This window comes from Buteo buteo, chromosome 6 (genome assembly GCF_964188355.1).
Source record: "Buteo buteo chromosome 6, bButBut1.hap1.1, whole genome shotgun sequence".
In the NCBI taxonomy this organism is placed as follows: domain Eukaryota; kingdom Metazoa; phylum Chordata; class Aves; order Accipitriformes; family Accipitridae; genus Buteo; species Buteo buteo.
In genome coordinates this window covers 3,677,560-3,694,919 of record NC_134176.1, presented here as the reverse complement: position 1 = coordinate 3,694,919, position 17,360 = coordinate 3,677,560, and the positions used below count along the sequence as shown (strand labels likewise).

Below are 17,360 nucleotides of genomic sequence, written 5' to 3'. Positions count from 1 at the left end.
GCAAATCCAGCATCCAATGCCGAGTGGGACCCGGCACCTCCTAAAATAAGAGGCCCAGCTCCCTCCTTGCCTCAAGGTAAACCTGGAGAAGCTCCATTGCTGGCAGCTGGGTTATACAGGAGGAGAACCAGGCCAGCTCCATCTGAGAGATGATGCAGAGTTTAAAATGTTGCTTTTCTCCTTTTCTTGGAGCCTGCTCAGCCCTACTGAGCCACCAGGCTTCTGCACCAACTGCGCTCATCCGTGCTCTGGGACAAGGGAGAATCAAAGGGTGACAGAAATCCCTTTGTCAGCTGTGCCTGGGAAGGAGGGTTACAGAGCTATTAGCGAGCACAAAGAGGGAACAGATTCTCTCCTAAGTGCTCTGGGGACAGAGATTTAAATGCTTAGCTCCCATTAATGTTAATGTGAATTACAGAGGTCTCTTCTTACTGCCTTGAAACAAGAGCATTGAAAAATAGGCCAGCTTTCTGCAAAGAGCAAATTCACTTGATTTTAAGATGCCGCTAAATGGAATTTTTCTTCATTTCACACTCATTAATTCCTCTGCCTGTGCTAGCTCACGGTGGGACTCTGCTCCGGTCCAGTGCATGGCCCACTGCATGCTGGAGGATGCTGGGTCTCCATCCACTGTCCTGTGCTCTGTGGGGGGATAGTGGTTCCCAGAGCGGGGTTCCCAGCCCTGAGAAGCTCCAAAGATTTTGTTTCCACATGGAGATGCAAAGTGTGACGTTCCAGCTTTTCGCAGCAAGGGGAAATCCCTCCAGCGTGTGTCAGAAATACTAAAAGTATCGTTTCCTGCGATCTGGTACAGCACCTGCAGGGGACAAGGCTTGAGGTCCTTCCAACCTCCTGCTCCTGCGCGGAGGACTCCTGGGCCTCCATCTCCTGCTCCCTCCATGTAGATCATACACTTGTGGGAAACCTGTGACTCTGCCTTCTGTGTCTGGTGATTAAATCCTTCTCCGCAGCGACAGACTGCATTAAAGCTTGGGTTTGCTCCAAGGGTCATGGAAGGTACCTGTAGAATTTACGGACCCAATCAGTCCTTTAATTTCTGTCTGCAGCCTCTGACTTATTAACATAATAACAGAAACCAGAAGGACTTTGTTTTTCTGTGGCATACGGTTGTGAATCACGTTGTCACTGTGCCTGCAGCGCTGCCCTTAATGAGTACATTCAGGCATGCCCGCGAGTCCCCGCGCACATTCCCATACGCGCTCCGTTGTCGTATAGCATTAATTAACCTTGTTTAATGGGCTAACAGTGATGGCTTGCAGCTCTGAGTCCCCAGCGGGGCGACTCTTGCCATAAGCAACAGGGGTGCAGCGGGAGAGCTGGGCAGATGTTTGTTTCAAAGGGGACGTGTCCAGGAACGGGTCTCCACTCCAGGAGAACCTCAGTGTGATGGGGACCCTTCCTGGAAATCGGCACAAAGCTCATGCTGATGAAAAACCAAACCTTAGAGCTCCTGTGTCCAGTGGGGAGCCTGTGGCCACTGATGCATAGGAACTGGCATCACCAGCTTTGCACAGGCGATGCTGGCTCTTACTGCACATCGCTGTGAGCTGGGCACGCTGGTGTTGGCACCCCATTCTCCATGCTGGGGACGAGGCATGGGGCAGAGTGTCCGCTGTGCACCTCACCAACCTTACAATTATGGAAAAAATACAGTTTCCTGGCTAGTTCATGCCCCTCACCTGCAGGCACTGGTGGCAGCAAGAACATCTCAAGCCGAGGGAGAAGCTGAGCTGAGAAGGGGGATGCAGTGTAAGACTGCGGGGAGGGATGCTCTGAAGGCAATGGACCATCTTTTTCTTTTTGTGGACAGGTTCAAAGCTTGCTGAGCCGTGAAAGCCATTGTGGTGTGAGTCGGGGGGTGTCCAGGGTGAAGGAGCTGCACATGGACAGTGCACACGGGCGTTTGTTTTAGGGTGGTTTTGAGGATTCCCGAGAAGGCGAACACACACACACTGACTATAAGGGGAAAAAGCAAGCATTTATTAACTACAGGTGTGCGTTATGCTAAGGGTATCTTGTAAAGCAAATTAACATACCAGCCCGAGGACTGTGAGGAAGATGGACCATCCGTACATTCTTGTGCCATCTTGCGCCGCGAGCTCAGCCCAGCAATCGGTAGGTGCCAGCTTTATGTGGGCGTCCCCACGGAGGCAACAGTGGCCTCACCGTACACCAGCCTGATGCTCTTCAGAAAAATCCTGGTATTTATACATTTGCAGAGGAACGGGTTTCGGCGCACGTGGCCAGCGGGTGCCAAAACACGCCTCGGTTGTAACATGGGGAGCCTATGACGCATGCGCTCGCTGGCCAGGCGTGCTGCACGAGCCGTAGCCACCCTGTCTGTTGGTTCATGGGCTTTGTACGTGCGGCATCTTGTCATCGTCCAGCAGTCACGCACCGATCATGCTCACAGCTGTGCTGTGCAACAGCCTGCTGCCCGTCCTCCCCCGGTATTGCTCAGCTCTCTTACCTCCGTGGTCAGCATTCCAAGCAACGGGCAACAAACCATCCATTTTCTGTCCTGACTGCGTTTTCCTCGGCTATCTACCTCTCCCCCAGTGTTCATCCACAGACCAAAATTCCATCTTTTAACCCATCCGTATACAGCGTCACAGAGCTCTTACAAAATTTTAAGAGCACATTTAAAATGCTTTCCCATTAGGAAAGCCTCAAAGAGTTATGTTGATATAAAGATCCCCTTTTCTGAAATATAAGTCAATAGAAAAAAAAGCCTTCCAAAGACTTTATTAAAGGAAAAAAACCCACCATGCTGCAATTTTAATGAGGAGCTTGTAAACATAACAAACTCCTACTGATTTTCTCTATTAATTGCCTGCGTTATCGAAGACGAGGGCCCTGCAGCGCTCGGTGCTCAGCAAACCACCTCGTGGGGCTTAAGACGTCTTCCTAAATCTGGGAGGGCTGGAGCTGTGCGTGGGCTGCGGAGGGCGAGCATGGAGCAGGGCGATGGAGGCTTTTGCAGGGTCACAGCAGAGAGGATGAGGCAGGGCTGGGTCGTCCCTGCGGTGCGTGAGGCTGCCAGTGCGCGGGGAGCAGCTCGGGCTTCAGCCTCGGCTTTCCTCCAGCCTTTGCTCCGGGAAGGGAGGGAGGAGAGAGATGGGGAGACCTGCTGAGCTGACTTAGCAATCCCATTTTTATTAGAGATGCATTCGCTGATTAGCTCCACATCCTAATGACTCGGGCACGATAAATTACAAAGGAAATGCAGAAATCGCTAGGGTTATATTAACATCTCCTGGGGACGCAGCAGTAAGGTCATTTTCTGGGCCATTAAATGGTCGCCATTTGTTTGCTACCTTGTCTCTTTGATAGCAATTTTTTTTTTTTCCCTTGATTTCAGCCCAGCGCCATCTCAGCGGGCGCTGCGCTCCAGTGACCTCGCATCCCTTCTGCACCGTCACTCCCCCTGCTCCCCTCTCCCATCTCACCTCCTCCCGCTTCCCACACCGGCATCTGGGGGAGCACGGCACAACGGGGCAGGTGCCAGCGTCCTGATCACAGGAGGAATGGTCGCATTAGGTTTTTAGAGATCTGGGGACATCAGCCATCTTCTGGGCTCCCTCCTGCGCTTGCTGCAAAGAAGGATCACACCTCAAAACCTGCATGGTGTTTGTAGGCAATTTGCAGCCCGTGAAAGAGGCAAAATCTCTCTGAGAGGTAAATTGTCATGGGTGATTTGCCCAGCTCTTGAGATAATAACCCTTACTGAAGTCATTGCAAAAGGGGAAGATTCCTGAGTTAGTGTTTGGAAAGTGCCACAAAAACGAAAAAGCACAAGACATAATCATTATTATTAGCATGTTATGCTGCTCAGCTCAGTGCGGGCTGGAGCAGGCTGTGGGTGTGCGCTCCCACCCCTAGCACCGGAGGAGGAAGGAGCAGTAAGTATTTTGCGTGGCAGTGGAAGATCCTGCTTTACCTTAGCTTTCAGGAAGGACTGGGAGATTTTCAGTCTGATTCAGGTGGCCTGACCTCTGCCCTTTTGCTGATCACCCTCAGCAGACGTGGGTCAGATCCTACAGGATTTTTGGTGTCTGGCTCCCTGGAGAGCACAGATTCAGGGGAGGTAGCGACCGGCTCACTTTGCAACCCAGGATGGATGTGGCTTGTCCCTGATCACCCAGGGGAGCCTGTGGAAGAGATGGACACTGAATATCTGCTTCCCAAACCTGGGGCATCTGTGATGATGGCTAACACTCCTTTTCCTCTCCTTACACTCAGGGCAGCAGGGGCAGAAGGACACCTCGATGCATTGCTGAAGGCTGCACACCCCGGGAAGGCAGTGCTGGGCTGCAGTCCATCCCCAGCCCTAATCGCACACGCATCAGCTCCTCTAGCACCAGGATGAGTCCAGGACATGGAAATGACCTCGCTCTTTCTTCCCCTTGCAGAGCCAGCTTTCCCAGGCCCTGAATGGGTTGTCAGACAGAGCCAAGGAAGCAAAAGAGTTCCTGGTCCAACTCCGCAACATGGTTCAGCAAATCCAGGTACTGTGTCTCCTGGTGGAGGAACAGCCCCTTCCCACCAGGATGAGCTGCTCTCTGCGATCCTCTGTCCCATCTCCCCAGCTTGGTTTGGTGGGTGCTCTCCCAAAGGGGCCCACACCTGACTTTTCGTATTACCCCCCTGCAGCCTTCCCAAAGACCGCTCCTCCCAAAGCTGCCTGTGTCACGGAGGGAGCAGCAGAGACCCCAGCCCTTCCCGTCTCTGCCATAAGTAGATTCAAGGATGTGGCAGGATGGACCAAACCTGTTTCTCACCTGCCACCACCGCATTTGCCGTGAGCCAAGGGCGTAAGCACCCCGTGTGCTAATGCTATGTGAATCGCAGTGGTGCAGCTATACCTATAAAAATGCCCCATGTGGTACTATTAAAAAAATAATCAGGTTTCCCAACTGAAATGGAGACATGCCCCAGGCTGTGATACTCTGCTCTGACCCACAGGAGAACAGCGTGGAGTTCGAGGCCTGCCTGGTGGCCCAGTGTGACGCTCTCATCGACGCCCTCAACAGAAGGAAAGCCCAGTTGCTGTCCCGGGTCAACAAGGAGCATGAGCATAAGCTAAAGGTGAGCCCCTACCCACCAGCTCGGGTGGTCAGAGAGCTTTCTGCAGGGTTCCACCGGACAGGGATGAGGATTGTGATGCTGTTTGTTGGGGTGAAGTGCTGCGGGAGGAGTGGGGAGGGCACTGGAAAGCCACTCTTCTTGCTTTTCACATTAGCTAAATTCCATTTTGCTGCAGATGACCAGCCCGCTCCCAGCATGACAGGCCCTGAGCAAAGCACTGTTTCTTCCAGGTGGTGGTTCCCACTGAATTACTCCATTACTGGGCCAATTACTAGTCATTAGGTCAGCAGAGCCATGTGTGCAGCATCCACAGGCTGGAAAATGTCCTTGTTCATGTCCCATGTTGCTTCCAAGCTACTAGCATAATCCTAGCTGAGTGCCTGTAACACCTGCTGGCCTCAGCTGAAGTTCCGGGGCACTTGGTGTCATGAGATGCCACTTTTGTCATCAGGCAGGAGCAGAAATTCTCTATTTTCTGTACTTGGTGAGCACCTCATGGCCTCAGGGTGGCGGTTGCACTGAGAGGTGAATTGTTGGTGTTGGGGGAGCTGAGATGCAGCTCTCACCGTGAGCGTTGAGCTGTGAAAATGGGCTCCTGGCTTGTGTCATTCCTGCTGTCACTACACTGCATCTTTTCAGCTGGTTTGGGGCTGAGAAAGGAAGCAAAGGGCCAAATCTCACCTGGGAGTGATGGAGTGGGTGTAGCAGTGCCTAGTATCTGTTGGACAAAGTAGTTGCACCCTGGTCATCACTGATAGGGGCCAGCTGAGGCATTTCGCATCAATGTCACTTTGTACTTCCAGAGTCCCTCTTCCAAGGGTATTTCAGTGTTCTGGCTAGAAGCATCTGTGTGTCTTCTCTAGCTCCACTTGCATACTCCCCAGCCTTGCTTTGGGCCACCCAGGAGGCTCGCAGAGGAATTCCTGGACCTGCCTAAAATGAGGGAGGAGGCCACCAGCCTCTGGTCTGCCTGCAGACGATGGGCACTGCAACACGAGGGCTTGTGAGCGTTTCCATCAGGAGATGGACAATAGCAGCTTTGTGGGACCGAGCCCAGCATCAGTGCTCAGACAATAAAGCACAATCCCAAACAGGCATGCTATGCTGCCAACCTGTCTTCTAGGCGCAGGGAGGACCCCCACTGCCTGGTGGGCTCTCTTTCCCTCTTCCCCTTCAGGGCACGGTTAATTAAACTCTCACAAAGCTGGGCAGCACAAAGCACTTTCGTGGCTCAGCGCAACCCACGGAGGCCTTTCACTTTTTGGCCAGAAGAAAGGATCTGCATCCCACTGCTTGCTCTTACTGTATCGCCTGTCCCCCCAACACACGTACATGTACATCCCACCTCCATCCACTCTTATTATCAGCCGGGCTCTGTCATTAGGCAGGCCAGGCCCTTAAAAGAAGAAACAGCCCCTGGGTTTCAGGCTGGACTCTTAAAATCAGCCCTTGAGCCTCCTTCCCTGAAGGACTGAGCTCTTGCAGCTCCCCAGAAGCTGTGGGAAAGGAGCTGCACAGGCAGGAAGGCTCCGTGGCGTTGCATGCTCTGGCAGACGTGACACACGAGCCTGCATCCAGTTATCAGTAGCATCACAGCAGCTGGTGTTTAAAATCCAGAAGCTGCTCCCCTCTGGTCTGCAGCCTGTGGAGTGTTGGTCAGATTTTTAGCCTGAAATTACTTGATTTTCCCTTTTAATTCTTGTGGGGATGGAGGAGATAAGTGGTGCTGCCTTGGTCTTAGGCTTGTATGGGGAGAGTTGTGCAGCCGTGACCTACCCGAGTGCCAGCTGAGGTCCTGTACGCTGAGATTTGCTTCCCGGGGTTTCAGCATCGTCAGGCTGGGACACACAGCCTTGGCACGCAGCCCAGGTGAACGTACACCCTTCCCCTCCGGCTTGGGGATGGGGACGGAGAGGGTCTTGCCTGCTTTCACAAGCTGCAGACGGAACAGGGGGTGCAGGAGAGTTTCAGTCTTGTTGGGTACCTCCCTGCTGTCCTCACTGTGCACGCACAGGGTCCCCTGGCCACACCAGGCCACCGAGGCGAGCGTTCGCCACCAACCCAGCAGCCTGTCCCCCGCATCCCCTTCCCCAGCACTGCTGTTGTCCCCACCTGCTCTGTCACCCAGGGAAAGGGGCTGCCCGGGTCATCACTGCGTGGGGGTTTCCCCTTTGCCCCCTCCAAGGAAATCCCTGTACAAAGGCAGCACCTGCAGCTCCAGCTGGGCACGGACTGGGCTGGCCTCGCTCAAAGGGTCAGGGGAACGCGAGGAGACATGAAAGGGAAGCAGCATTGTGCCTGGAGCAGCTGCCTCCCGACGGGACATCCTTGCTGCCTGAGGCTGGAGGGGATAACAAAGCCCCCAGGTCTCTCTCTGAGGCTCTGGAGCACTGGAAGTGTTGCAGAGGGAGCAGGAATCCTTCCACGGCGTCAGGAAGGATGGTGTGCAGGGTGCGAGACTGTGCAGGAGAGGGGCCACCTCCACCCGCCCCGTCTGCAGCAGCATGCTGCTTGCTCAGCACCATCTCCTCCTACACATGCCCTGGCACGCACTTTGCACTGAATTTGGACCCATGGTGGGTCCTCCTGCAGGACCATGGGGCTTGTCCTGGTTGATGTTCACATTAGGACGGGACAACGCTGGCTGCTGGCTTGTGGTGATAGCTTCACCCTTTCCCACAGGAGACCAGTTCAGAGCAGCCTAGCCTGGCCTGCATGTCCACTTGCCACTGCCCAGAGCGTCTCGACCAAGGAGGAGATGAGTAGGTAGTGAAATAGCTGTGCCACCCAGGAGCTCTTTGAGATCCGAATCCATTGCTCCAGCAGCTGGCATGGAGCCGCAGCGCCCTGGCTGCAGCCGATCTCTCCGTGGGCTGCCCCTCCTGCCTGCTGGGAGGTTGGCCGGCACGGCACGGTACGGCACCGCGTGAGCGAGAAGGAGAGGCACGGAGGGACAGAGCCTGCCGGCTGGCGCGGTGCCGCGGGCGCCTTTCACTGGAGAGCCCGAGTTCCCATTTCCGTGCGGCACCCAGAGTTGGGGTCAGCTCGACTTTGGGACTGACCTACTTTGGCTTGACACATATTTCATGCAGGCGGGCACAAATCCAGGTTTGCCTGTGGGCCAACACTAATTACTCTAGAGCAGGGAGAGGTTTGGGAGGAAATGAACTTGGAAGGGACGTTTCCCTGCCTTTCCCCAACCTCCCCCTACACTTGGATTCAGATTAAGAACCTGGGGTTTAAAAAAGGAGGAGCAGTGGGGCCAGGTGCCTGCTCCATCTCCGGGACAAATCTCCTTGGCTGTCCTGCTCCTCATTGCTGGCCCTAGTTTTCAAAGGACCAGTATGGTCTTCCCCAAGGGAAGATGCTCTACAGCACGAGCTGGTTTGTGCAGGGGACACAGAGGTTTCCCTGCAGTGTTGTCCTAAGAAGAAATCTCCTCAGTCCACAGCACACGTAGACTGAGCTCTGCTTGCAACTCCTTTAAGCTCTCAGCAGTGTGGTGGACCATTCTGGCCTTCTTCTGGCCTTCAGGTCATAGGATGTCTTTGGGCTGTGATTTCACCACAGTGCTTTGGCTGCAGAGCCCTTGCAGGCAAACAGCAGTTGTCACATTTCCCGGGGGAGCTAATTATATAGGAAACGCTGACCAAGGTCTCCTGTCCATAGCACTGGATCTCCAGAGATGAAATGCTGGTCCGTGATCCTTCTTTAGGGGGTTACAGTCAGGATTTTCCAGGAAGCCCAAGGGAACTTGTTGTCCCCCGTTGGATTAGGTCACTGATGATCAGGACTGGTGTGAAACGATGAGAAACAGGACAGAAGCACAGGTTCGCTTTCTTGTACCATACCATTTCTGTATGGAAACACCAGACAGGACGCACGGGTCAGATAAGCTCATCACGAGGTGCATTGTTTACCAAAGATGCAGATACCACACTGCTGCTTTCTCTTGCAAATCCCTTCACACTGCACCATTTTCCCCTTGCCATGGTGTCTGAGCACCTTGGGAGGGGCATCAGCAGCAGGAGGTGGGCACTGAGGACAAGGAGCTCTGCAGAGCTCTGATCGGGCTGCAGGGGATGCCTCTGGTTTTCTGATGTCCCTCAAGCTTTCCTCTTATTCTGTTGAAGAGCTGGATCAAGTCTGTCCTCCATAGCATCTGTCCATGTGCCATGCTCAGTGGCTCTGCACTGGAGACAAGGTCTCCGTATCGCACCTTCCCACACTTGTTGGTGCCGTACAGAAGCCTTTGATCAGAACGGATTTGTGCAAGCCTCCAGCACGTGCTGTCGCCAGCATCGCACAGGGTTGTTAACGCAGCAGCTCTGCTTTTCCTGGCTCCAGCCTGAGCCTCCTCTCGCAATAGCAAGAGACAAGTCACCATGGAAACATCCACCTGGAAATGCTCTGCTCGGAGGACGAGTGGTTGTGGGATTCGGCACAATCAAACCATCGGGATCTGTCCTGGGGGTTTTTCCATCTGGGATTTTTCCATCTGGGTTTGCAGCACGGCGGCGAAGCGCAGCAGTACCGCTCCCCGTAACACAACCGTGCAGGTGACCGTACCCTGGCCACGGTGTGCCTGGGGTGAGGAGGCTCCGTGTCTTCCATGTGACATCCCCAGCAGGACTCATCCTGGATACTGAGGAGATGAGGTTCAAGTAAGGTTGAGTGCCTTGAAAACAGGTTATCTAGCCAAGTACTAAAAAGAGGAGGAAGGTGAGGAAGACATTTAAGTAGAGATGAGTGTAGATGTCACTGCCTTCTAGGAGCTGTATTAAAATGTAAATTATAGTTAATGTCATCTTACGGGGAAGAAAAGCTCTTGAAATAAATTTCCTATTTTAAGGTAGTAGTGAGCTGCTGTGAGTGCACAGCAAAAGTCCTTTTTATAGGCTGTAATTAACAGCCAGGTTCTGGCTGTTGCCTCTTTTGGTACCTAAAGGGAAAAAAAGGCATTTGATAAAAATGACCACAAACAAAATGTATGGAGCTGCCCAAATCCCCTCGTCAGCTGAGCCATTAGCCCTTTCCCACAAGATGCCACCATTCAGTGAGGTGTGTTACCCGTGTAGTTTCAGGAGAGGTTTGTAAACTGTCTACCTCCATGCAGAATTCATGACAGCCTGGTTTTCCTGGCGATCTGGTGAATACTGCAATCGAAATACTCTTCTTTACTGGGGTGACAGGGAGCTAAGGTACCCTAGGGAGTGGAAATCCCTGATGCATGAGGAGAACTACAGGACGCTTAAAAAACAGCATGGAAAACTTGTGGGCTTCACTGGCCCCACTGGGTTTAGACCATGCTTTCAAAGGTGTGGGAGATGTTTATGTCTTATTTTTAAAACCTTTCATTTCCTTAATCAAAGTGTTTCATGAAGTCTCACTGTTCCTGTCTGCGTCCCATTTCTCTTGTGCGGAGCGCAGACACTGTAAAGCCATGAAGCCCCACTAGGTCCCAGCCAAAGATCCCTCATCTTGCCTTGAAAACAGTTTGTTGGTGGTGAAGGGAAACGTAGATTTCTACTGTTGGCCTGCCTGCTGTGTAGATGCTGCAATTAAACTGCTGTTTCATGCTCTAGTTCTCCAGATGAATAGGTGCTTGGTCCCCGAAGGGGATCACAGAGTTACAGAAGGGCAGGATCGCTGGGGCTAAAGGTGTGGGCTGGGACAGAGACGCAGCCGCTGCTTTGGGTGCAGTTTCTGAGCACCTAGAGCAGGCTGCCGTGGGCTGCCTCCGGTTGGGTTTTGAATGTCTCCAAGGCTGGAGACTCCACAGCCTCTCTGTTCTGGTCTTTGACCACCTTTAAAAAAAAAAAAAAGAAAAGCTTTTACTTATGTTTAAATGGAATTTCTTGTATCTCAGTTTGCACCCACATGCATAAAGATTTATGTAGCCTCTTAGCTACATAAGGAGACCTCTTACCAACCACTGCAGCAAGCACTTCCACTCCAGACCAGACCTTCATTAGCAGGGATAATCTGCTAGGAAGCTCGGTAATTAATCAGCCTGGAGCTGCCTGGCGCTGGCCTGACCTCACCCTGTTGCCAGGGAATGAGCAGGGTAGAGGGGCAAAGCCGGGGCCGGCATCTCTGTGTCCCGGCTACCTCCTCCCAGTGCCAGGAAGCCCAGCAGGTCTCACGCTGACACCAGAGCAGTGGTGGCAGGTCCCCTTGCCTCGCTGGTAACACCGTCTCTTGGCCAAGTGGGTGCCGGGGGAGCCAGCCACATGTCCAGGACTGTCCTGGGACACCGTGCCTGTCTTCACCAAGCAAATGCTGTTTCTTGGAGGCTCATGTCTGGCTGGCGGTAGCAGATGGCAATTCTGCTGGTAATACTTCTATTCGGGCAGGGAGAGGCTCACAAATTCATTATCCTGGGCAAACCAGACAGAGATTTAAGCTGCAAAAAAGATAAGAAGATTGTTTTACCAATCCCATCTTTGCTGTCTTCCTGGTAGCATGTGCATTTCCCCGGAGAAGAAGGCTGCTTTTCTGGGTGTTCAAGGTGGGATCCCCACTTGCCCATCTGCAGCCCAGCAGACAGGGAAGGCAAAACCTTTCTCTGGCTCGGTCGGTGCAGTCAGTTTATGCTCTAACAGCAAGGTTGGAGACTGCAGGCTGGGCTCATCTCACACGTAGTGGTAACACCATGATCTGCAGCTGAGAGACCCAACATCCGCACAGCGGACAACCCTTGCAGGAGTAGAACAACTCCCCGGCACCCTCTCTTTGGGCAGAAGAGATCAATTTAACACAAGAGGCTGCTTTGCGTTGCATGGCAGGGGCTGCAGGTTGCTGCAAGGCTTTGCACCCCCACTGTACCTTCTGGATCCCATCCTGAAGGACTGACCATCCCCTTGGAGAAAAGAAGTCCTGGGGCTTGCCCATGCCTTTGGCAGAGGTCAGTGTAGGAGTCCGGATCTCTAGGACTAGCTGTTGCCTCTGCTGCATCCCAGTGCACTCAAATGTTAGAAACTGGCATTGAATGAACTCTTCCATCTAATGACAGCGTTTGAGGCCAAAACCGGTGTCTGCCGATCACGCTGCTTGCTAGCTCCATCTCAGAGTGATCCAGCATCTCTGCAAGACTCCATACACATGTCTTGGTCTAGAGGAGCAATATGGGAGCTCCCCCTGCTGCCTTCTCCACCTTGCACATGGGGTGTGCTGGCTGCAGCCCCCTCCCCAGCGCCTGGGCTTGCTTCGGCTCCCCTCTGCCACAGGCTGGAAACATCAGGCTGGGATTGCTAAAAGCAGCAAGGAGTGGCTGCTCCCTAAAAATGAGGAGCCGGCTAGGAGAGTGCTTCGTGGCATTTCACAGAAGCAGATACGTTGTCCCAAGTTGCAAGACTGGTAATTCTTTTCTTCCTGTTAGGTGATTAAGTAGAGGTGATTAAATTATAATTAAGCAACACATGATGTGATTGATTGCCCTGCAGGAGTCATCGCCCCCCCTTGAAACGCAGGTTCATTCACCACAGGAGGCTGACATGTGCTTCGTTTCACCTCCCCATCCCTCAGACCAGTAGGGATGCTCACAGGAGATGGTCCTCAGCGCAGGGTGGTCATTTGAGCGCTGCTGTGCCTATGGAGCAGTGGGCACACGGGCGCTGGGATTCACCGACTGCGGTGCCGAGGACACAACTGTGCTTTCAGAAATGTTAATCGCTGCTTATTGCAGTCTTTTCTATCGCACTGCAGCTGCAGATGCTGATGCAAAGCTCATCTTTACTGTCTGTAACATCCTGAATAGCTGTGGTCTCTAGAGCTGCATAGCTTTGTTCAGTCCTAGTGAAGAACTTTACACAGCTTTAAAGCTCCTCCAGAAAAAAAGAAAAAAAAAATAATTGCCTGCCATGAGCACATTCCTCTAAAGCATAAAATCTCTCTTCCTGAGCTGCTCTGCCAATCTCCCATGACAGAAATTGCACTGACACCGGGTGCAGACCTGCACTGTCTCCTTCTGCAGGAATTCAACGTGAGGAACCAGCCAACCTTCAAATACACCCTCGCGGTGTCAGAGCCTGAACCCTGTCCTCCCCGCCGTGTTTCAGGGAAGGTCACCAGAGCCCGCAGGCACCGGCCAAACCACATGCTTGTTTGTACTCTGCCGCTGGGATTCTGAAACACATTTCCCATGGGTGCAAGAAGACGTGCTTTAGCATGCAGGCTGGGCAGACCCAGGCAGAGCTTGGCGTGCTGTAGGGAGCCCTGTCACAAGGCGTGCAGGATTTATCTCCTCTCACTGGCACACCTCTCCTTCTGAGCTCATCCCCAGACTCCTGCTGCAGCCAGTGGAGGAAATGAGGCAATTCTGCAGCATGGTCCATCTCAGCTGATGGGAAGATGAGCATCTCAAACAGATCGGTAGTCAGAGCTGAAGCTGGGGGAGGTGGTGCGTTCGTTCCTCTTGGAAATACCAAAATACCAGGCTCGCTCCTCGCCCGGGGTGGTTGGGTGCAGCTGCCCCAGAGCCAACCCCGCAGCCCAGCTCCATGCCAAGGATGGATAGGGCATTCCCACAGGGGCTGCAGCAGCACCTGTGTATCTATGGAGGTAGGCATTTGCTTTGCATGGAGTTCATAAGCTGTCATTTGGAAGCTGTCTTAATTAAAGACAGAGCAAGGAACTTCCCTACTGCTTTGAATAATTACATGGGTTAATAATTTTGAGCTAAACGAGGCTTGTTGTTGTTCCCCAGGTTTTCAAGGATCTGGAATTTGGTGTACGAGTCTTGGCCAGTTCTGCCTTTTTCTCTTCCTTTGAGTCTTTGTCTCCCTTCATGTTGCCCTGACCCTGTCCCTGTGCCCACACAGCACCAAAGCCCGTTTGCTCCCCGTCTCCCAAACCTCTCTGAGCCACGCTGCTCTCATTGTCCCATTGCAGGTGGTGCGAGACCAGATTTCTCACTGCACGGTCAAGCTGCGCCAGACCACGGGCCTGATGGAGTACTGCCTGGAGGTCATCAAGGAGAACGACCCCAGCGGCTTCCTGCAGGTTGGTGTGGAGCTGCTCACGTCTGGGCTACGAGGGGAGCAGGAAAGGTATTGCACAGATGAGGGCCTGGGGTGATGCAGCAGAGTCAAAGGAGTTACACCCAGGATGATGTCCCCAGCTTTTCCAGCCATAAAATCAAGGGCCAACCTCTCATCACCTCCAGGTTCACAGAGAAAAGCAGAACCAGGCCAGGGATGTTTCTTACTCTGACCAGAGAAAGAGAGGGTTGCAGCAGATGGTGATGTATCTCTGGAGCAGTGATCGTAACGTGCTGTCTCTTGGCTCTCCAGCGAGAGAAGGACATACAGCACTTGAGAACTGCATCCCACCGTTCATTCCTGGGCTGGTCCCCTTGGTACTAGACCCTGCCTTTAAAATAGTCCCCAAAACTCCTGGGGTCCCTCTGGCAATCTGAGGCTGCAGCGAAGGGCGATGCTAGAAACCACGTGTGATGTCCCAGCCTTTGGCAGTCAGGGGCAGAAACGGCAGCCTGGGAGGCAAAGGGAAGGAGGAGAGAAGGGTAGGGACGAGGCACAGCGTGCAGCCCAGGTGGCCCTCGATAGCTGAGGCTGCTCCTTGCCACCAGATCTCCGACGCTCTCATCAGGAGAGTGCACTTAACTGAGGACCAGTGGGGAAAGGGGACGCTTACACCCCGGATGACCACGGACTTTGACCTGAACCTTGACAACGCCCCTCTGCTACAGTCCATCCATCAGCTCGACTTCGTGCAGATGAAAGGTAAGAATATTTCCAGTGCCTTTCAAAAGCCCGTCTCTGCTCATGCTGAGTGCTTCCATGCAACTCATCACAGGGAAGGGGCAGGAGAGGAGAGTTTCTCATCTTGTCCCAGCAAGACTGGGCACCGCAGACCCAGAGTTATGCCCATTCCTGCGTATTTTGCACCCCTGGGCCAGCCATCTGCCTCCCTGTCTCAGATCCCTGGGCAACTGTATGCCAGATGAAGGTGCCGGCAGCTTGGTTTTGCCTGGCAGTGCATTAGAAAGCACTCTGCAGGTTGGGACCGGGGTCTCAAGAGCAGCACAAGGCGCTTCCCAAACCTCTGCTCACACACGCTCGCTTGCTCAGTGCTGAGCAGCGTCTGGCACAGGCCAGCTAGCGAGCTGCCTGCTGTGGGCAGCCACATTGTCTGTCCAAACACAAAGGCACAAAGAGTCACTCCACTTATCTCAGCATCTTCGCTCCCTCCCCTCTCCTCCCTGTTGTCTTAGACCTTCATTTCAGTTTTAATTTCCTCCTCATTCTCCGTTATCTCTGTGTGCACTCTCCCGAACCACAGAGAGCCACTGCAGTTGCATCGCTTTGCAGGAAGCAGAGAACCACTGCGACCTGTGAGCAATTTGTGACTTGGCCAAGCCCTGGGAAGCTGACAGAAGATGCACATGGGCTGTGACACAGGGAAGCTCAGGAGGACATCAAACATAGGCCTGTACCTTCAGGTGGTGCAAATGAGCTGCCTGGAGGAAAGGCAACCAGCTGCGGGTCTGGCATGGCTCTTCATTGCCATCACGGCTGGATTTCCTGACTGGGGAGCCATTTGCACACACCAGCATTTCTCAGCGGTCAGACGCAGGAAGGCTGTTGACCACACGCTTCCTCCGTAGAGATAACGAGCATCTTCAAATAATGTCCCCGCTGGTATTTGCTGCAGTGAGAAGGGTGCATTGGGCATGGCTGCTGGGAGCGCTTGTAGTTGCTCATCATTAGCCAGGCCATTAATTTGAAGTGTCAGTAACATTTTTTGATAGCGAGGGGAGCCAAACCCAGGGAGGGCTGGATTACTGTTTTTTTACACACCCATCATGGAGATGTTAGCGTGTTCCTACCCTCCCTTCTTTCAATTTAGCCCAGAGGGTTATTTTTAATTAATAAGAGCAAATCTGCTGCTAGTTTAGCTGCCTGCCCTCCTCTGCGGAGGCAGGGCAGAGCTGACAGAGGCTGTGCTCTCGTCTCACCCTCGCCGTGGAAATAAGTTGTTGCATTTTGTAGACTTTGCAGAAGGTTGGGCTTGGATCCCAAACACGTGTCACAGCACTGGAGGAGGCAGGGCAACACCAGAGGTCTCGATAAAGAGCAGAGGTGAGCAATAGGTACAGGGCATCCCACATCAATTGCCAGCACATGCTGGGCACGAGCAGCATCTCGTCTGCTGTATTGGCTGTAACACAAGGGCTTTCTCCACTCGGTTTCTCCAGACCCTCAGCCTGGTGGTTCCCGCTGAGCATCCAACCCAGGAGGTGGATGAGTTGCAGAGGGAGGTGATGAATGGTGAACCTTTGCTAGCGAGTCTGTCTTTTCTCTCCCAGGCATCCATGGCTCCTCCACATCTTGTCTGGATTCTCCATGTCTCTTTTTTTGCTGGCTTTTGTCAGACTTCAGGCAGTGAGGATGAGGATGGAAGATGAGCAGCTCTGTTGAGAGGAGGTTTGGGAGGGCTGTCCCTCGCCAGGGGATGGGATGTATCAGTAGACATCCCCTTTCCCTGTCATGCTGTCACCCCTCCATGCTTTTCAGAGCAGGAGCACGCTGCCTCACACATGTGCAGATGCCCAAATACAGCAGTGTGAGCAGAAAAAGCCCTGACAGTCCTTTATGTCCCCTGTGTAGCTGATGGGAGGCTATAGGGTCCACAGCCTTCCAGCTTCAGTTCCAGAGGCGTGCGGAGGCTGAGGACAGGGACCATCTGGTGCCTGGAGACCTCTCTGAAATGTGCTTGTGATGCTTGAAGGTGTTCAGCAGCAAGGGCTGTTTTCTGGCTGAGCTGGCAGAGGGGGCAGCCCTGGAGGTCCCACAGGAACCCCCAGAGTGGGTTCTCTGCTTGGGACAGCGTGCAAGGACCCTGAGCCTTTTTTGGCAGGTCGATGGCTAGCATTCCTGGCTCTGAAACTGCATAGTTGAGAGACAAACTCATCTCTTCACCAAGTCTCGCAGTTTGTGCAGTTGCCTCCCCTTTTCGGACAGACTTCACTATGGCAAAAAGATCAGGTGCTCCCTGTTCTGCATGTCCCGAGGCTCGTCTCTGCTGCTCCGGCATTGCTTATTTTGTTGCATTGAATTTGTTGGATGGAAAAGCAGAGCAGTGCTTGCTGCTGAGTCACAGATAAGGCCAGGCCCACAGCTGCAGCCAGCTCTGCAGAGCCTGTGGGAGAGTGTCCCAGGTTTGGGACCGGCTGCTGTGAAGAGTCCAGGCAGTTCTCTACCAGGTATATTGTTGCACTGCCGTATTTC

At 53.3% G+C, this 17,360-nt stretch overlaps 1 protein-coding gene across 5 annotated transcripts in view; it reads left to right on the top strand.

Moving 5' to 3' along the window:
• The window catches only part of TRIM9 (tripartite motif containing 9), a 70,497-nt gene that overhangs the window by 34,135 nt on the left and 19,002 nt on the right, over window positions 1-17,360 (top strand). For all 5 annotated transcript variants that reach the window (XM_075029459.1, XM_075029461.1, XM_075029458.1 and 2 more), the window contains exons 2-5: window positions 4,434-4,529; window positions 4,987-5,109; window positions 14,002-14,112; window positions 14,699-14,852. In XM_075029459.1, the coding sequence (XP_074885560.1) occupies window positions 4,434-4,529; window positions 4,987-5,109; window positions 14,002-14,112; window positions 14,699-14,852 (484 nt within the window). The remainder of the gene's footprint in view (window positions 1-4,433; window positions 4,530-4,986; window positions 5,110-14,001; window positions 14,113-14,698; window positions 14,853-17,360) is intronic.